Raw genomic sequence first — 21,326 nt, 5'->3', positions numbered from 1 at the left:
TTTTTTTTTTTTTTTTGGTCAGGACAGAGGTGCCTAGATGTTCAGTTCAGATAAGATAGTATCACTTTTCCATATGGAAAAGATTAAAACTTTCAATATCTAAATAATTTTTGGCAAAAAAAAAAAAAACTAAGCACTAAAGATCTGTGAGGTACCGGGGGGATCAGTTACCAGGGGTTAAATATATTTCAAATTAAACTTCATATAAGACTTCTTGGTGTTTTTTCTTGCACCTCACCTTTAAATTATTAAATGAGTTTGAATACAAATTGTCAAGGCTTGCACGTTTTAATCTGTTTGTTACCAGTTTAAGAATAGAACTGTATTTTATGTGCTAACCATTCCAATAGAAACCCAACTTGGCTACTTTAGAACAAATGACTTTTCCCTCAGTTTCTTCTAGTTCTTGTTTTCCTGGTAATTCATGGTGGTTTATCCCTGCTTATAGCAGCACATCAATAAATCAGGTGGAAGAAAAAAAGTCTGAACATAACTAGTCTTTCAGACCCTGTTATCTTTCCTCACTCTCTGTGGTGCCTTCAGCTTTGGTTCCAGTCTTTCTTCTTTTGTTATCTTTCTCTGTTCTAAAAATCATAGACATTTCACAGCAAGAGGAAAAGCCCATTTAAATCTCAGTTGGAGGTTCACTGCTGGAAAACTAGTTGCAACATATAGCCTTGTATAGCCTTTTTTTTTTTCAATGATGACTCGAAGAAGTTTGTGTGAAACTTTCTATATTTTAATTAAGTTTATACTTTGTGCACTTTTTTTATTTTAATCAATTTGTGACAAAGATATATAAAGCAAAATTCTGTGCTTTACTACTTGCACAAAAAAAAAAAAAAACACCATATAGTGTGTATAAATATGTTTTGGAGCTACCTTAGTACCCCAGTGTTTTTGGTAAGTCTGTACAGATCATGTCTCTCAGTATTGACTTTAAGATGCTTTAACATTAATACAATTTGTTTGCTGTAGGTCACTCTTTAATACATTCTAAATATTTGGGTGGTGGTAGTGGTGATATTTATTCCAAGTGGTCTAAGTGGAAGAAAACAGATTTTAAAAATACTGTTCTGAAGTTTTTACTTTGTTGGACTGTTGCATGCTTTGTTTTCACAGCAGAAAGATCATGAGAAATTGATAATATTCTTCATCAATCAAATAAGATTAAATTGAACACTAATATACAGTATATTAATGAACTTTACCACATTAGATAGTATTTTGAAATAAATAAAGTAAAAATATGACTCGAGATTTTGACAGAATTTCCCTTCAAGCACATTTGTAATGTAACATCAGCAGGGAAGAAGGCCATCTGTCCATGCGTTTTTCTGTAAGGATATTCAGATTTATTTGGAAAACAACCAAAACATTGTAGACCTCCTTGTAGAGGTTGGCAAATATGTGGTATAAAATGGAGTCATTTAACAGATTTAAGGATTTTATGCAATTCAAGAGACTGAAATAATGGGGAAGGCAACTGCCTCAGCAGTTAAATTGAGTCTATGCCCTGTCCTCATCAAATAATAATAATGGTAATACTTGATAGCTCTTTAAATGTTAATATGTACAGTAAACACTAAGCTAAGGTAATATCAGCTGCTGCAATTACTTCTGGAGTTCTTCATTTGCATAGTCTGAAATGCCAAGAAAGGATGCAGACTTTTTTTCTTCTCTGTGTTACCTTGATGCTTTCTGTCCTGTATTTCCTGAAATGTGTAATGTGCTCTCTCCCTAAAGACTTGTATAAGTGGTACCTGTAGTTAGTATATTGAAACTTGAAGTTACATCAAGGATGAATTTGGACTGTAAAACAGATTCAGATACCTTGCGCAGTTACTGTGAATACAACAATCTTGTTAAATGCACAAAGAGATTTTTCCTTAAGTAAGAATTTCACCATCAATTTATTTATGTGATGAACAGGTATTCAACTTGACAGCCATAGATTCTCTCATCTGATGGCCTCTTGGAGTTTATCACTAACTCACCAATCCTTGAAAGTATAAAAGAATGTTACACATTGCTGCTAATATAACTAAGGTCACTATATGTAAGGAAATCTTACAGATTTTGATTCTGCATATACTTTATTTTCATATATTTGAAATTAATTCTATCAGAAGTCTGTGCCTATATTGATATTATTTTTGTTAGTGGGTAGAGCTTGGTATTTTACCTAAAGGATGGATGAGGGTGAGAAACCAATCTAGAAATTACTGTCTTGGGGCTTTGTGGTCTACATTATGTTGGAAGACAGATTAATTATTGTTCTGATCTGAAATTCTATGAATATAGCAATTCAAATTTTTCATCTCTTGTCAAAGAGATGAGACATTCATTTCATAAATATGATTGGACTGCAGCATTTCTCAGACTGTTGAGTGAAATTGCTTTCCCTCCTTAATTATTTCTGGCTTACAAATGCAGTGTTTTTCTTGGATAGCCTTGGTGATATGAGCTGTCATGACATGCAGGAAGAAAGACTACATTATGTAAGATTTAATTTTCATCTCTGGATTATATAGAACTTCATAGTTTGACAACAATACTATTTATTGTGCTCAAAAGTTGAGGATAAACCAATTTAAAATTAATGCAATATGTTCCTTGAGGATAAAAGGAAGGGAAGTTGCAATCTGTTGCTGTGGTTTCAAATGCAAGACCCTGTAGGGCAAATTCAATTCATCAACAATATCATAAAATCCAAAATTGTTTTGGAAGGGTCTGGGCCTAACAGAAGAGTTTTCAAATAATAAGCACATGAATAAGTTACCTTTAGCTGGTGACACATTAGAGATGTATCACACTGAACGCAAGTCGAAGAATACCTCTTAAAAAGGAACAACTCTAGATGAAGACTAAACCAGATTTTTCAAGGAGAGAAATTTTAAGAAAATGTATTTTTCAGATTGTGTTTAACCTCTCACAGTCTCACACACTATAAAAGAAAAGAAACAAAGAAACAAACAAAAAACCTTGGACTACAAATGAGGAATTCTTAACATTTCAGTTATATTTATTGCATAACCCAAAGATACATTCAAAGTATGGCATATACAAGAAACATGAGTACTAAAGCCCTCTGAAATAGCCTTAACACGTGCACTTTAAGCTATAATGGCATGTAAACTCAGTGATTCATAGTTGAAGGAACAGGACCACCTATGTGGATTCAAGGTACTCAGTGCAACAGAAAGTAGCAGTTTGTTTACCTTAGGAATTTTGTTTGTTTGTTTGTTTTGGGGTTTTGTGTGTGTGTGCATGTATGTTTTGTTTTGTTTTTCTCAAAGAGAAGAGAAGCAAGGCAGGAGGGTCAGGAGACAATTCAACACTTACATTTTTAAACAGATCGGTCATACCGAAAATTATTTCCATTTTTAAATGATAAAAGAAATTGAACTTCCACATAACTTTGTTGTTTCTGATAATGTTCCATGTTGTAAAAAATCAGTTTTGAGTCCCATATTAGATGATCCTATGTGTTACAGATGAAATACATGTATTGCTTCATTACAATAGGTATAGAAAGAAACAAGCTCTTGAATGCTATAAAAGATATCAATCATAGGAATTGGTGCATTTAGTATTAATCTTGGTTTTGCTTTGTTGGATAGATCAGCTCTTACACTGACAATGACGTTTGGGTTTTTATACATCCAAAGTTTGTATCTTTTAAAAACAATTCCTGACAGCTAGCCGTGTGATAAAGCCTGGATTTGTCTTGAGAAAGAATGCTTGAAAGTGATTTATTGGCCAAAGTAATTTTCTACTAAATTGTAGCAATTAGAATAAATAAGAATTGTCAGTATGCCATACAATTTTGTCTTAGCTTTTGAAATCCATGTACAAGTGGGCATACAGAACAGCTGAAGCAATGGCAGCTCAGGGACACTTGTCTGAAATGAGTTTCATTATTATCTCCCTATCAATGATGAAATGATTTTAATAATTCAGAAATGTTTCTGTGAGCCCTGACACTTAGTAAATTGTAAACAAATGCAAGCAATTTTCAGTACTACAGGAGTGAGGCAGAGTTCCTTATACGTGACCATTACATTTTATACGTGTGCTAGATTAGTCAGTAGCTGGACAAACGGAGAAAGAGCTGTCCTCAGTAGGTCCAAAGGGGCACTGTGCACCTATGCCTATGGGAACTGCGGGAGCCTGAAATGCTGCCAGAATAGGTGGACACTTTTGTGTGTCCTTGGAATGATTCTTAAAGGCAGCATAGATCTAGCCCAAAAGACCATTGGAGAAGTTACCAGAAATTCTGGAATTTGTTCAGATTTCCATTAAGTCCATGTATCTGTGTCTGCAGCTTTATCCACTCTGTCTTTTTTCTCAAATGCAAGAGGCTTCTGATTTTAAAGACAAATATGTGTTCTCTGGTATCATTACCTAAAAGTTCTAAATGAGCTAAAACACAGTCATTCCTTAAATCACTGAAGCGTCAGTCATGCTTTGAGGTAATATTTGGTTGCAGTTTTAACTCTTTTGCCGTTTTAAAGTGGGCATGAATTCCTTTATCCCTAACATCAACAAAGCAATCAGTGTTTTTTTCTTCCACTTTCAGAGACGATAAATTATATTCTAATTATAATCTATGTCACAGAACTGAATGAAACATTTTAAGTTATAAGCAGTCAATCTCTTGGCACTTCTCATTCAAGCAGTCTGAGCTCACTAAATTGACTTAAACTTTAGTAATCCATTGTCACTGTTACTGTTAAACTGATTACTTACGTTTTCTGAATGGGAACTGTAAAATTCATTATGTGATTTGGGACTTTATTTCTAAATTCTTTGAAATTTCCATACCATTTATCATCATGCTACAACACTTGAAGAAAGTTTACATCTAATTCATTCAGTCCTGATGAGTTATAGCTTTGGAAAAGCTTCCAGATACAAGTAATAACTGGTAGTGTGGTAGAATTGAATAAATCCACATAAATCTCTATTCATAAAAGAATACCAGTAGACATTTAATACAATACATTAAAAAAAAGATATGAGACAATAAAAGATAGATGTTTCATCCTTAAAAGGATAATATGGCATTTCTGGCATCTTCTTACAAAGTTAAAGTAAAGCTGAAATAGTTGATAAAAGACAATTGTGTAAAAGAAGGTAAACTACCTACATGGTTTACATTTCAATCCTCTTCCCTGTGGAAATCTGTTTTAAAATCATTTCAGATAAAACCTCTTGCATTAATATCTAATAAAATCTGTGTTAGGTCCTGGCTACACTGGAAGTGAATTCTTTTGAGTGTAGCACCTCAGCAATTGAAAAAAATGTTGAAAGTAATATCTGAAATGTCTGAAAACCTTCAATTTTCTGTGTAAAAAAAAAAAAAAAAAACACCAACAACAAACACCTAGGTAATAAGTTTGTTGGTGTTTTGGATAGCAGTTGGGATTGGGTGCTCTGTTTTTTCTCTCCTGCAGCAAACTTAATCTAGAACATGAGTTTGTTTTTTGTTTCTTTACCTTTACTTTACAATAACATTTCCTAAGTGCTGGTACTGAACTGACAGTAGAGGACATTGATTTAAATGATGAATGAACTAGAGAGGGTCACCCTAGACAATGCATCATTTTCCGCAAAGAAGCAGCAGACTTCCATGACTACAAAGGCCCTCACCTTGACAGTGAAGTTTCTTGGCAAGTTCTCTGCCCACCTCATGGGAACTGATAGCTTAGTCACCAGGATGAGTGATTAAGGGGGTAAAAAGGGACAAAGTATTTGACATATTTAACCTGTTTTAGGACTCTTCAGCAAAGGGTGCTCAATTGTGTAAATCATATTAAACCAGGAAAAAAATTCCTGGGAGACTGAAGCAAATATGGGAACCTACCCTGGAAATATGCAGTGTGACCTTGTAGCTTAGCTTTTCAAGAGAAAATGCTGATAGAGAAACGTATGTGGGACTTAGAGTGTTTCCCAGGTTCTGGGTTTTGGTCTTATCCATTCTTGATTTTACACTGGCATGAAAGCCAGATACACTGCATCTGTCCTTCGTTGGTCTTCCTTCAGTGAGCAGATTCAGATGCCTGGACTAGGGAAGATTTGGCTTCCTCTAATGGTTCCTTGCAAAAAGAAACACGACTATGATGCCTTCTTCCATGTAAATCACCTGCCATATTGTGTATACATAACGTAAGAAAGGTTCGTACTCCCAAAAAGGATGCTGAAAGAAGGCAAGATTGAAATCTATAACCTTGTCTCTGACTGCTTGTTCAGGAATTAGCTGGGGCATTGGTTAAAAGCAGGATGGTATCAAAACATCTGAAGAGAGGATTATACAGGAGAGCATTTAACTTCTTTATGTTTTGATTTGTGTCAACTTTCTATTTTGGAAACCTTTGTTGACAGGATGTTGTTCTGAAAATACAACCTTCCTGGTTTTGAAATTATCATTTCATTATTCATAATCATTTACAGATACATCATACAAAAATAAAACAGAAATATTAATAATAATGAAATTGAAACTCTCCTCCCTAATTCTATATTAAAATGAAAACAGTATGAAAGTCTGTTTCATGTGATGCAGTGGGAAGAACATGAGTTTTGAAAATTTCCATTTTCCTCTGTGTAAACTTTGATTAGTGTTGTTGTGTTTCCACTGCTAGCAGTCATTTTGCATGATTTATGATACATGGGGATGATAATGTAGGTTGTGGTTAGGTCTACCTTGCCTTTTGCATACTTAAAAAAATAAAATAATTGAACTTTTCTCACAATAAACTACACAAATGCTGACTCAGGGTAGAAATGTTCCAAGCTAGAATTCTTCCTTTCCCCTAAGGACATTTAGTACTTCAGAAGTACTGACCTAGAAAGAGCACAATGTTAAAATGTAGTTTTATGACATACCCCATAAAGAGAAACTGATGGATGGCTGACATTCAAAGACTTTGGCTGAGGTAGGACTATTTGCTGATGACTGTACAGGAAACAAATTAGATTAAATTAGAGCTCAGGAAAATGAGAAGTACAACTGTGTTTCATCATAGCTTTTGTAATTGTATTGGATGAAAAAAGATCCACTAGCTAATATTAGCCGGATGAAACAAAAATAATTCTGTTGTGTTTCCCACATCTGATGCATTGTTCCACGTGTTTTATTTTTGATTACAGAGAGATGAAAGCATTGTATTTTTATAGTTGTTAGCACAGTTACTGAAGTTAATGAATAAGAGATCTGAAGATAACATTTTTTTTTCAGGAATATCAAGACTATATTGCAACATATTTTTTAGATTGATTGCCAGGCTATTAGAATAATCAAAGTAATTCTAAAGATATATGCATGGATATTATATATGTTTTCATTCAAAGGTCTTCTGGTGCAAGCTGATACATCCGTTATACCATCTCTATATAAAAGGATATTTTTCACCACTCTCTGAAACCTAACCACCCTGGATAAAAGATGAATAATTTTAAAATATAATGCAAATATATAGCATATTCAGAGGATGAAGATTGAGCAATTCAGATTTTCTGACTAGAGGGTTACAGGTTAGCTGAAATACAGCTAAAACTAGCTGAAATTTATTTTTATATTGACATTTAAGCAGAGAACAGAACATTTTCTTTTGTTTGTTTGTTTATTTGTTGTTTTGCTATGGCATTGGCATAGCGCAACAGCAAGGATGAGTAAAAGTAAAACCTAAAATACTAGGTATGTGTCAGTTTGTTACGATTCTCTTTAAAAGAGGTAAAGTTTGCCAGCGATGGCAAACCAGTTGTTCCAAAGAAATTTTTTGTTTGTTTTTATTTCTTTATTTATTATTTTTTTTTAAAGAAAGAATATTCAACTTTAGAGTATAAATCAGTTACAAAACTTGAGTTTACATAGCTCTCCACTTTATTGCCTGGCAATCTCACATATTCAGGGTGCTAACAATCTGCATAATTCCCCATGGCAAAATGGATAAACTTAAAAACAAAATAAATGTGCTCTTCAGGGGAGGAATTATCACGCAGCCAGTTACCAATTAAGAGGCAGTCAAAATAGGTTACAACAGGACTACTGAGTTTGACTGACATGGCAGTTTTCCTTATAAAGATTCTGCTGCAGTTTAGACAGCTCAAAAGTGTTTGCAGTTCACAAGGGAAAATTTATTTTTTGCACATAATTGCATTTTGTGGGGGTTATAAGGTCTTAACTATAAATGTCACCCTGATGTAAAACATGAGAATTATCATGACTTAAATTGATGTTGTATATTATTATCTGAAAGGAAAATGGAATTCTTTAAATCAGTTCTTGTTGGCATCTGCTACTTTGAATACTTACTACCTGAAGTTGGTTTAAATCCTTAATGACTGTGACAAATTCATTTTTGAATGAAAGATCAGATTCTCAACAGAGGTCAGATTCTCAACAAACAAAAGTTCTAATCTACTTTCTCCTACTTTGCCATAAATCATTTGGAGAGAAACAGTATAAATGCTGGAAGACTGACACTGTGGTTTCATGTTAGATCTTTTGATATAGAAATATTTCTATAGTCTCAAACAGATTAAAAAGTCTTTGTTCATTGCTACCAAAATAAAATAAAATAAAAATAGAAAAGATCTGGGTAATCAGTTTAAACTATTGTTGGTCACTATTTTTTGGCTTGTTTTTATTTGGTAAGCCAGATCATTTAAGTGATGGGATGAAGGTTGGAGTATTTTGTTGTTTTCTTTTTTCTTTGCTGAGAAGCAAAAGATAATGTCAAACTGTATCCTGAGTGAAGGTAAACACTATTCCTTTCATTGCTCTTGGACTCGGAGAAACTGAAAATACAGTCTTACATTGCTGAAACCAGAGCTAGGAAATATTCAGGATATGGCTTTTATTTTCATTCTGAGGGCCATGTCTTTCTGTTTTTGTTTCCTTTTACTTTTTCAGCTGCATAAATAATAGACTCTGAAATATTTTCATTTTTTAATGTTTTTAGTTATATTTAAGTTTCTGAAGAGTACTTCGATCTTTATTTATTACCTATATATCATCCTCCTTTAAGTATATTTTGTCCCTAAAATTCTCGAGACTTGACATTCTTGTCAATAATTTTGTCAAAAAAGGAGTCACTAAGCCACTTCTGCACATCAAATATCCTATGGGAGCCTGTTACTAAGAGAAAGCAGAAGGAAAAGTTTTGTCTGAGAAGGATTGATGTGATCAGCTCTTAGAATGTAGATCAGTTGACAGATTTTTTTGTTTCTTTGTTTCAGTGTCAAACAACTTAAAAAAAAAAAAACTGACAAACTAGTATATTTTTTCACTGCATTTTAGGATCAGATGGGAAGGTGCATTGATTTAATTACAATGCTAAGGGTAGAAATTTTATTAATTTTATATTTATTTAAATTTGAATTAGTACACTAATATCTTTGCATAGTTCTATATCAGCTAAGTTCTTTTAACAAATTTTGTAGATTTTATTTTAATTATAGCCTTGAGTTTAAAGGATAAAATGTGTAAAATCATTGTGTTTTCAGTGAACAAGAAGGTCCAGAATCCTGGTACTGCTGACTAGATTCAAGAAAGAAAAAAAGATGCTGGCCAGCCTCTTTCTGAAAAATTACATTGTTATCTATTTTAATTTATTATAATGTTGCATATACAGGTTTTTGAATAAGTTTGGACACCTTTACATCACTTGCATATATTCATACACTCAGAAAGTTCTAAACTTAAGAATTCGTAGGAGTCATTCTGTGGAAGCACAAACCAAATCTAATTTTTGTTAATAACCTTTGCTCAAAAATCAAATCTCAAAACACACAATAGAACTATTTTTCACTGCCATTTAGGATAAATATGGGGGGGAGGGGTGGGGGCGGAGATCTTGGTACATTTTTTAGAGTCTTAAGTTCTGCTGAAAATAACTAAGGTGCACCAGAAATATTTTACAGAGATTTTAGTAAGGTTATAAAATAATAAGATTATAGTAGAAACTTAAGTGTAATGGTTTGTACTGACAATTGCTGTAGTATTGAGATACAGAATTGCCTAGAGCTGTTTGGCCATCCCTCTGTCTTTAGTAGAGCTTAACTATTTGCCAGAAACACATAACAATAAAACCACCATAGGGCTACGACTAATAACGAAAGGCTGAAAAGAATCTTACTTTTTTGTATGCCTGCATGTACATTGTTTTTCTTATGCAGAAGTACTCAAACACCATGCATTAAGTTTAACAATGTTGATAAGGAAATATACTCATTTTTAATTTTCCATATTGCTTTACACTTGTGAATTTAATAGAAATTCACTCTTTAGAACTTTATTGGTTAATTCTGCAGGTTGAACAAATGGTCCAGGTCTGTGACATTTCTCATGCTGTTTTAATCTAAATGTCAGTGTGGAAAGCTGCAAAGTCACAGAACAGTATTTGTTTTGGAAATTTGTAGTAGAAAAGTATCTAGTATGGAAAAGTTAGCCAGTTACAGAAACAGAAATAAATTCACAATAGTTTGAGTGTAAAAAGACAAATAGTTAATTATATCTTTGGAAAAGATCTGTGGTATTAAAAGGTGGCAATTATCTATGACTGCAAACTTCACACTGGTGCTGTTGCCACTGAAAAATAATATGCTTCCCTGAAGGGACATCTGCTGTCTCTTTCACTGAACCATAATCCTCTACACAGAATTTTCTGTCCTCTGTTTTGACCTTGAGAACAGGGCAGGTGATGGCTTTTAGTCAGTGATTGGCAACTCTCAAAGCAGATTTTCTAACAGAAAAGCAATTTATTGAACCACCAAGTCATGTCCTACAATAAAGATGGGGATGAAAATCTTCTTTCCACAGATGACAAATTTTAGAGGAGACATGCAACAAATTCTGAGCTCAGATACAGGCCAAGTTTGTGTCATAGCAATGGCAAAGCTTCTTATTAAATCTTTTACAAGGTTAAAGAGTGTACAAGAGCAAAACCTGAGTTAATACTTTTCAAGGTTACTTTCTAAATGCTGGTGTGTCAGAATCAAAGGCTGATGCCTGCCTGATGTGTAGGGGATATTTTCTTAAGCTTGAAATACTCTTTTGCTACCCATCTTGTTCAAGTTGATGCAGTTTTTGTATTGATTCTTTGTAACACATAGTGATAAAAAAATACACATTTTATTAAAAAAAAAAAAAACATATTTCAGTTGAAGTTCTTGTTCTGGTTCTACCCGAAGAACTGGAAAGCAAAGAGTATCTTGCTTATTAGCTGCTTGCATACCTATTCAAAAACTGAGGAGACTGTACCAACCAAATATGTATCAGTCACCTTAATTCCCTTTTATGTGAACAATCTTTACTAATAGAGGTTTTTAATGCTCTTTTCTGGCTAACAGAGTATGAGATAACCACACCCTCCTCCCTCAGATGGGAAGAAAACTTGTCAGCATGTGTCATCTCCCCTCAGAAATTCAGCCGTAGTCATAGAGTCAGGAATAGTATGTGGTAGAGAAAGGAAGAGGTACATCACCCAAGGAAGCTTAATGAACAAGTGAAAAGGATAAAAAAAAAAAAAAAAAAGAGAGAGACAGTGATCCTTTCTTATGAGAAGATAAGGAACTGGTCCTGAAGAAAGACTGGACCGGCTGTACAAATTGTGGACAGGTGTAGGTCTTGGTTCCATAATTAAAGCAGAAGAGTTACAAATCAGCTTCTCCTGCTTAAAGCCAAAGACTACGTGGAACGTTCTGTGGCTGTTATAGCTAGATACCCCAAAGGGGCTGTTCTCAATATTACCACAGATGCTACCCTCATGAAAGAAATGCTGCAAAGACATTTTTGGATGGAATCCCCGTGCTTTACAGTTGATAAAATATATGCAGAGACCATTGCCGTAAATGTTGACGTCTTCAGCCCTGGCTATGGCAATAAAAATGTTTTCTGAAAATGTAGAGAAATACGCTTTTCATAATAGATATTACTAGAGATAATGGGTGGATTATCTGCAATTCCTGTCATTGCCACTCTTATTTGGTTTTCTTTCTGATGCCTTGAGCAAAGCCTCATGATAAACATCCATAGAATTGATAATGCTTGCATCAAGCAAGTGCAATAATGAAGCCTGAAAGCATCTAACAATTGGTGTGATAAGCAACAGGTGCATGCAGGGGAAGCTCAATGAAGTAGCAATATTCCTTTTTTTGTTGTTGGTGGTGGGGTTTTTTTGTTTTGTTTTGTTTTGTTTGGTAGTGTGTATCAGAGTTCATTTGAGATGTGTGTGCTTCTGGTTATTTAATCAAGGACAGTAGAGAGAGCTAGCATTGCAGAAAGCATTGTCAAGTTAATTAAGATCCAACAGTCACTGATTCTTCTTGAAGGAAGGCTTATCAGGAACTCTCAGCATTGTAGAGAATAATATAGCTAAGTGAAGAAAAACAAAATACAGATAAACAGTTCTGACTTGTTGTTGAAGCTGACACTAATGCTAGTGGTATCATTTAGTCATATTAGATAATTTAATCACAGGTTACAGCCACGTTAACTTTCTATAAAACATTGTTTAATATTCATCTAAAATATTCTAAGCATTTTTAAATTAATGGATAGTCTTGTCTTTTGTGTCATTTTTATTTAGCATATTATTTTCAATATTCACTTTTTAATATTTTTTATTAATAGCAAGTCTTCCTTTGCTGCTTTGTCTTAGCTATACTATTCATTTCAGATCTCTGCTACTTATGTAATTCTGAAATTCTATTTTGTACATTAAATTGCCCTTGGAATTTTTTATCTTTCTTAAGCTTTAGACTTTGAAAAGTTATATCATATAAATCACACCGAAATAAAAACTTGTGATGGAAATATTACTTCCATATAGTCCTTTGCTGGATATCTGAAAGGTGCCACAAAAATGGAACCCAGAACCTACTCATATGTTGGAGAGTTCACATTTTTCAGAACTTTCATGTCAGATTTCCCAGAGGTTTAGTTGAGCATAATGAACTAGGTTTAATTTGGTTATTTTTCACTTTAGATTGGGGATAGCATTTGATTTTGTGCGACTATATATCAGCATATAAATTGACGTGTTTTCTGTTATGCATCAAGTGAGGAGGGGTTGACACTTACTTTCTTCAGTCGTAGACATCTCAGGAGCTGGAATTCTGCTAAAAGAATTACGTATGTCCAGGTTATCAAACCCTGACTACAACATGATTTATTTTCTATCAGCTAGTGAGTCTAAAATAAATGCAATTTAAATTCTTATAGAGCCATGGTGGGATATAACATGTCTGAATATGCCTTGATTTATATATTTTTTTCCTGTAATATTTTCAACCTTTTCCTGGACTTAATTGCTAGTATCCTTCAAGTTCTAATGCTTTAAGGTAAAAAGGCATGAGAAACACACTATTGTTGCACTGTAACAGAGTATTATGGTTTACACCAAACAGGAACTGAAAGACTGCTTTCCAATGTTAAAATAATATAATGGACTGTTAGATTTCTGTTGGATTTAACCTTCATGTCAAAAATTCATTCAGTAACTGATATACCTACACAGCAAAAATATGATGGTTTGCAAGGAGTGATGTACAGTCACTCTACCCTTACTGTTTTGGCTTTAGATTTTAAATTTAGATTTGCATTGGTTTCCTACATTTGCCAAAATTAAAGTTTTCTGGGTGCTTTTCAGCTCAGTAATATACAATTTCACTTGCTGTGTCACAAGCTTAATGACTATGGAGTGAGCTTTTGGCACTTTACAAATGTACTTGGAGAAAGCTTGTTGTCTTGTTTCGTTTTTAGTTGGGATGTTTATACTTAAAGTCCATTCAAAATTTTGTTTGATGATTCCATCAATTCGAGAAAAGTTGCATCTTTTATCTGCTATTTGAATTTCTGCTTTATCACTAAGTTTTTCTATGCATGACTGAGTTCTGCCATAATAAAAATTTCATGGTGCATTATATGAGGAATTAAAACAGGGAGGTTATTTCTGTCTGGAGGTTATAGCAATGATTGCTGTGCATCTTTACCAGTGCATGCAGCTCTCCAGAGTGCTGCATATGATTCTCATGCTATTACTATACCTATCAGGTTTGCAGCATCATGAAGCTGGATGATATCTGTGACCAAGAACAGGTCAGAAACCGAATCAGTACTTTTGATTTATGGTAGGAATGTGTGGTAAAGTTGATAAGGAAGCAGACTAGCAAAAGCATTGCCATAGTGTTGCAGTTTTCCAGACTTTGTTAGAATTTTAAGGAATTCAAAATATCAGAAGAAAAACTTGAGACTGAAATCAAACTGAGCGGAAAGCTTTGGTTATTCCACTTCAGAAAAGTAAGTAACAAGAAGGGGAGAAACTGGAGGAGATGATGTAGAACAGGTTTTCACCGGAACAGGTTGACCAGAGAAACTGTGGATGCCCCATCCCTTAAAGTGTTCAAGGTCAGAGTGGATGGCCTTGGGCAACCTGACCTAGTGGGCAGCATCCCTTCCCATTACAGGGGCGTTGGAACTAGACGATCCTTAAGAGTCCGTTCCAACACAAGCCACTCTATCATTCTATGTGTAGGGCAGTTTTAAGAAAGAACTGACTTAAAGGTAAGGAATCTTTCTCTTTTATAAGATATTGAGGTTCTGTAAGGTTTTGATTGAGTTTAACTTAGTATGTCATGGAAAGTTGCCCATCTTGCATATTCAACTTGAATATCTGAACCTAAAGGCTGACCAAAGGCAGAAAAATTAGATCTTTTGAGGTGACAACTGCCTTTAGCATATAAGAAAGCTGACATGGAAACAGGGCAGAGATCAGGAACTGAAGTAATATCCTTCGATGAACAAAAATTAACTAGAAAGTATGTTTCTTGAGCATTGTCAATACCTAAACATGTGATATTTCCTTTGGTATCAACTAGGCTGTGTTTTATTTTTTCCCAAACTGTTTGCTTGTGTTTTGTTTACATGCCATCCATAGCTTTACATTTCTTTCGTGAGTCAATTAAGTGAGGTCTTTGTCCTTCCTTGATTTGGAAAACTAGATAGAATTTGTATCTCACTGAAAATACTACATCAACATTTGAGGGAACACTTATGAAATAGGTTTTGATATAAAATCTACAACTCATTTTACTGGTGCATTATTAAAAAAAAATAAAATCTGACCATTTATTTTCTCTTCTTTCATTGATGACTATTATACATCATTCAGACTTGCCATAGGAGAATGAAGTAAATTGACCTAATAGTTGCCTTGAGTACTTTTCCAACACCCCCCTCCCCCCCCAAATCTGCACTATCAGAGTTAAAAACAAAACAAGGCAAAACTGATTTTCAATAAAATTTAGCCATACCTGGAGTGTTCCCTTAGAGCACAAATCCAAAGGTTAATTATGATTTTGCAATCACTTTCTCAGTTCTGAGTGTAATTAGGGATTAAATTGTGACCCCCAGATCAGAAAGGACAAAAAGGCATGAATGAAGACCATACGATTACATTTAGAATTTTATTTTGGGAATGCAAGAATACAGAAAATCCATAAAATATCTAAAGTATCTAATCTAACTGGGTCATACTTATATAAATTCTGCTCGTCTTGGAATCGTCCAGGAATTACTTGGACAATATCTTATTTACTTTCACCTGTTTGAGGTACCAACCTTTTTAGTACCATACTCTCCTGACACTTCGGAAAAACTGTTAAGAATATTCTTGAGAATATTTTTGGAAACATTGAATATAAGTAAATAAGAATGTTGGGAGTATTCTTGGAAATAATTGATTTTAAGTACTCAAGATCTCAGAAATTTTTGGCATTTGTAGGTTTGGTCTTTTCAAAACCTTCCTTATTGAAGTTCCTTCATGTTTGTTTAATGCTAATGATTAAGTTAGTGTTAACAAGTTTGGCTCTGGGTTTCCTAGCCTTATCTGTCTGTTTTCTTACTCCCTGGAGTTTTTTATTTCACCTTGGTTACCACTTTCACATTTGCAAGGAAGGGAGATAAGAAACATGCTGCTGTTCATTTTCTGGATTCTGGACAACTGGTAAACAGCTAAGGAATGATCTCCCCAGCCCCTCACAGCTTCTTTGCTCTGGTTTCTTTTTGACTGACACCAAGTCTTTCATATTCTCTTTCTAAACTCTTGCAGTAAATTCTAATTCGAATAGACTAGTTTCAGTTGGAAGGCACCTCTGAAGACTCCAGACTACTTGCTCCAAGGCAATCTTCTTGCTTTTTATCCCTGATCTGCCTGAGCTGCAGTCCTCCATGTAGCTCATCCTGGATATTATCTCTAAGCATGTGGAGGAAAAGAAGGTGATAAGGAGTAGTAGCCATGGTTTCACCAAAGGGAAATCATCCTTAACCAGTCTGTTAACCTTCTGGGTTATAACAGGCTGGGTAGATGAGGGGAAGAGCAGTGGATGTTGTCTACCTTGATTTCAACCAAGGTTTTTGACACTGTATCCCATAACATCCTCATAGAGCTCAAGAAGTGTGGGTTAGATGAGTGGACAGTGAGGTGGATGAGAGCTGGCTGAACTCAGAGGGTTGTGATCGATAGCACAGTCTAGTTGGAGGCTCTAGCTAGTGGTGTTCCCCAGAAGTCGGTACTGGGTCAAGTCATGTTCATCAGTACCTGTATGAACATATAGAGTGTACCCTCAGCAAGTTTGCTGATGATACAAAACTGGTAGGACTGACTGTTACACCAGAAGGCTGTGCTGCCATTCAGAGAGACCTGTACAGGCTGGAGAGGTGGGCAGAGAGGAACCTCATGAAGTTCAGCAAAGGCAAGTGGGTCCTGCACCTATGGTGGAATAACCCCATGCCCCAGCCATTGGTATGCATGAGGAATGCTTACAAAATCGTCTTGCAAACAGTATGACTTGTTCCACTTGAAGATTTTCATTGGCTTTGCAAAATACATAAGACCCCATGTAGTTGGGCAACAGAGACCTGTTTTTAGTTTTCTTTTTCTTTTACATTCTTATTAACTTAGCATCAGGAAATAATATTAGGTGAAGAAGAACTTCTTCAAGGATGTTCCTTCAAGTTGGTCACAACTTTTACAGTGTATGCATACAAGTATATTCTAAATATGTAGCATAAGTCTGTTCCCAATATTCATAACACTGAGCTCAAGAAATTAATGGAACTCATTTAGTAGCACCACATTTCTTTATTGCATATAAGATAATATGTTCTCTAAGTTCACCTCTATAAGCACAGATATCATACACAGCTGTATAATTGCCAGCAATGGAACAGGTATTTGCCCTATTGTTATGTGTTGTTGTTTTTTTTTGTTTGTTTATTTGTTTTGTTTTTTTGTTGGGTGTTATATAGAGCTCTTTCCATTAAGTAAATACATGAAATTATTTACTAACATACCAATATGTTTTTTATAGTTTATCAGCCTAGGAAATTATATGAAGAAAGTAACTAAGCATATTCCTAGGCTTGTCTATCTTCAGAACAAATCTTTACCCACAGTATTAGTGTTTATATATTCATCAAAACATTGTTTTAAGTTTCCAATTTATAGGAAAAAAAAAGTGTGATGACAAACTTCTAACTTCATACCAATATCTGAATGTAAAGTATTTTGTGGATTATCAAGTCCATTACACTGCAAGCTGAAGTTCACATCAAAATAATGCCAGATCTAGTGACCGAGAGCTACAATTATCCAACATTTTTATGCTATAGATATCTGTTAATTTGCATTCATATAGCTGACACTCATGTCACTTTATAGTCATCTTGCAGATCTGTAATTCCACTGATTTTAGCTAAGTCTTCTCCGAGTTGCTAACTCCTCTGAGTAGACTACCTTTGAATACATTGAACATTTCTGTCTCTAGGCTTTTCATGTGAAAATAGACGTGCAGGTAAATGCTGTAGATAAAATGCTGGACTGCTTAAATTGATAGGAGTTTTGATACTAGTTATATTTGGTCCAGAATGTAAGCTTGCAGCTATATATTTTTCACCCAGGAACTAAGGAATGTAGAGTTAAATTCTTGACTTTTTCATTCTTTTTTTTTTTTTTTAATAAGACAAGGAAAGGAGAAGAAAGAACGCTTGATTCACCTAATTTTTCATTATCCTGTCCTTGAGAATTTGATACCTGAGGTCTTTACAATTAGAGCCAGAGCACAAGAAACCTGAGAGGCAGCCTGAGAACCATGTTAAGTATTTTCCAAAGGTGAAAGGAAAGACGATTTTAGGTCACGCAGTGAGTATGGTTTGGTAGTGTATGTTACCAAACCCTTAACTGAGAAAGCAAAAATAAGTTTGGGAGTACCTTACTAAAGGTGAGATTATTCTGAGAAGCATCTTCTTCGAGTACTGAAGAGTGAAAAGTGAAAAGGGCTCCTTAAAAATATATTTTGGCCATGCAGCTTTCTGTCAGGACAGCCGACTTTCCCAGAGCAGCAGTTGTTTGGACTAATGATCTTCAAAGGACCATACGGAAAGTGGAAATCAAATCAAGTGTTGAGAAAAAGGTCCTAAGCAGCTGCTTTTGTTGCCAAAAGCTCCCTTGATTGCATCACATGCTTAGCTCAAACCAGTCACACTGAACACAGTATCTCACTGATAATTACAGCTCTTTATCTAGAAAGATGGACAAGTCAAGTAGCAATGTTCATCTGCCAGATTCCATGATGCAGAGCTAATTAGGACATGAGAGCGGTCATAGGGTCCAGTGGGAGATGAAGCACACCTGAACTCTTAGAAATTAGCTCAGAAAAATTTCAGACTTTCCAGGGAACTGAGTACTATTTAAGGGTAATAATCATTGTGAAAACATCTGCTAAGAGTGTTTCTTGCAGAGCAAATACCTAGATTCAAAAGAAAGGATTACATGAGTAGAAGTTTTAAGTGCAAACCTAATGCATCACCCAGTTAAAAATAAATCTTTTTATATGGCTCCTTAACTCCTTTCTCCCTCTTCTTAAAAACCTTTCAAGAACAGGAAGAACTGCTTTGTCAAGTCCACACTCACAAAAGTCCATCTAACCTAATAGGTTCAATCCAGGGATGACCAGCAATAGATAGCCAAGGAAGTATCTATGAATGAAAGGATTATATAATAATCCTCAAAAATATTTTCCTAACCTCTAGTCATTTCTAGCTAAGGCTCAACTAAACCCAGCTGTTTCTGTCAGATGTCCTACTGCTATTGGATAAACTTTTCTTACATCGGTTGCTTCATAGCCTTTCCTGCAGATTTTGTGGGATGTGGAGAAGTTGCAGCCCCCCCTACCTATTCAGGAATACATATAACTGAGCTGAAACAAAACTACTGCAAATCAGGATTGAAGAATTTTTAATATAGCACTATGTCCAAGTAAACAGGTATAAGTGAAAACTAGAAAAAAAAAAGTCTCAAAAAAGATCTTAGAAAGCACAGTCACCTTCAAAAAAGCAGAAGAAAACAAATGGTGTGTTATATGACCTCCTCATCTAGCGTTCTCCTTCTTTGCTTTTTAAGAATATTGGTAACAATGCTTGTTACCATCACAGAGATGCATGGCGTATTCAGAAAAGTTTTAGCAAATGCAATCCAAATAATACAGGTTGTACAGATTAATAGAATTATGTAGAATAGCATTGATTAGGTTGTTAGAAAAGTATCCATAATCAATATATGTAAAAGGATAATGAAACAGGTTTGTGTTAGGGTTTTTTGAATTTTTAACTTTGTAATAACCTCAGGAAATAAAGTCTAGTTTATATAAATTAAGTTCAACTCTGATTTCTAAATTAGGGATTCTATGCACTAAATGTTTAGGCTTAAAAATAGTATTTTTGTTATTCTTTTATACAAAAATTTGATTTGAAAAATACTTTACAAAATTATATAAAAAAAAAACTATTATATTTGATACAACTCCCCTCTCAGCATGCATGTTTGTATTTAGCTCTAACGTAATTCTACCTCATTTTTTTTCTCTCATTTATTGTCTTATACATGTTTCCCAGGATAGTCCACTGGTCTTACAGTCTGACAGAAATGTAACAGTGAATGCGAGAAATCACATGGGACAGTTAACTGGACAACTGACAGTAGGTGAGTGTTCTTTATTGACTGTTATGTGCAACAGTTTAGATTTATGAATAGTTTAATTAATATAGAAAATAAAACACTGAAAAGTCAGAAAAATTCTCGTCACTGTAGACCAAAAAAAAACAAGACACACAGTAGATCATAAAAGCATAATTCAGCAGTAGCTGAAGGCAGAGAAAATAGGAATGGCCCCAAGTAGTTAAAATATAGCTTAATGAAAAAAAGATTACTTTTGAGACAGCTGTAACAAAACAAACAAAAAAAATCTGCAAAACATGTTTCAACAACAATTTCAGAGGGGAAATAACCATCATTTTCTTACAAGTTCTGTCAGTCTTCCATTATTTCAGTGAGAATTTGTTTCTCCCCGTTACTCTTGTAATGTATTTAGATCAGCATATATTAAAAATCAGTTGGAGTAACAGAATTTAAAAAACAAACAAACAAACTCAAATACTTCTGTAGTCACCACAAACTTTAAATAGAAATTGATCATACTGCCTGTCATTCATTAAAAGGTGTCTGATATTTTGCAAAATATTACCAAATCAACATTCCAAATGAAGTAGGGGAAAAAAAATACCTATCTCTTCACCTGTAGGCTCTTTGCCTTGATTCTTTTCGTGTATTTGTTCCCTGTGTTTATTACTTCTAATACATTATAAACACTTTTTATCACAAATCGTATTTACTGTGTTAGTGAATATGTATTACCAATGAAGTAATATTTTGTTTATATTTTCATTAGTATAACAGTAATGAAGATGTTTGTTGCTTTTCAAGAATACTGGCTGAAAAAATTGGTACAAAGTAATGTTCTAGATTTGATAGAAAACAATACATTTTGACTGGGAATGGGGTGAAATATATACAAACACATATATACAAATTTCAGAAGACAGTCCGTTAGACTCCACATCTTTTCTTTTCACATTACTTCTGGGTTAAACTCTGTTTATCCACTCTTTTTCCTAATGTGCTAAGGATATACTGACAAAATAGTTTTAAATTAAACTGTAGTTGTATTGACACTGAGATTTCATACTGGCTGGAGACTGTGGCTTCAAGTTGTAAAAAATCTTTGGCAAGTGAACAAAGAGTGACACACCATCTGCACTGATTTTCCTGAATGAGCATATCAAATGAGTGTGCAAAGGTAACCAGAATTGCTAGCAGATACAGATGAGGAAGATTAAGCAAACACCTGTTCCAGCCATATTGCTCTTGCCCGTGTGTTTATGGAACACAGTTCTGCTTCATCTAGTAGCTGTAATACTAAAA

The 21,326-nt window shown here is 34.4% G+C and overlaps 1 protein-coding gene across 3 annotated transcripts in view; it reads left to right on the top strand.

Moving 5' to 3' along the window:
- The window catches only part of SGCZ (sarcoglycan zeta), a 470,225-nt gene that overhangs the window by 350,437 nt on the left and 98,462 nt on the right, over window positions 1–21,326 (top strand). For all 3 annotated transcript variants that reach the window (XM_083833161.1, XM_083833160.1, XM_083833159.1), the window contains one exon: window positions 19,961–20,048. In XM_083833161.1, coding sequence (XP_083689287.1) covers window positions 19,961–20,048 — 88 coding nt within the window. The remainder of the gene's footprint in view (window positions 1–19,960; window positions 20,049–21,326) is intronic.

The sequence above is a fragment of the Anser anser genome (assembly GCF_964211835.1).
Source record: "Anser anser genome assembly, chromosome: 4".
Classification (NCBI taxonomy): Eukaryota; Metazoa; Chordata; class Aves; order Anseriformes; family Anatidae; genus Anser; species Anser anser.
This window is presented reverse-complemented; position numbering and strand designations above follow the sequence as displayed.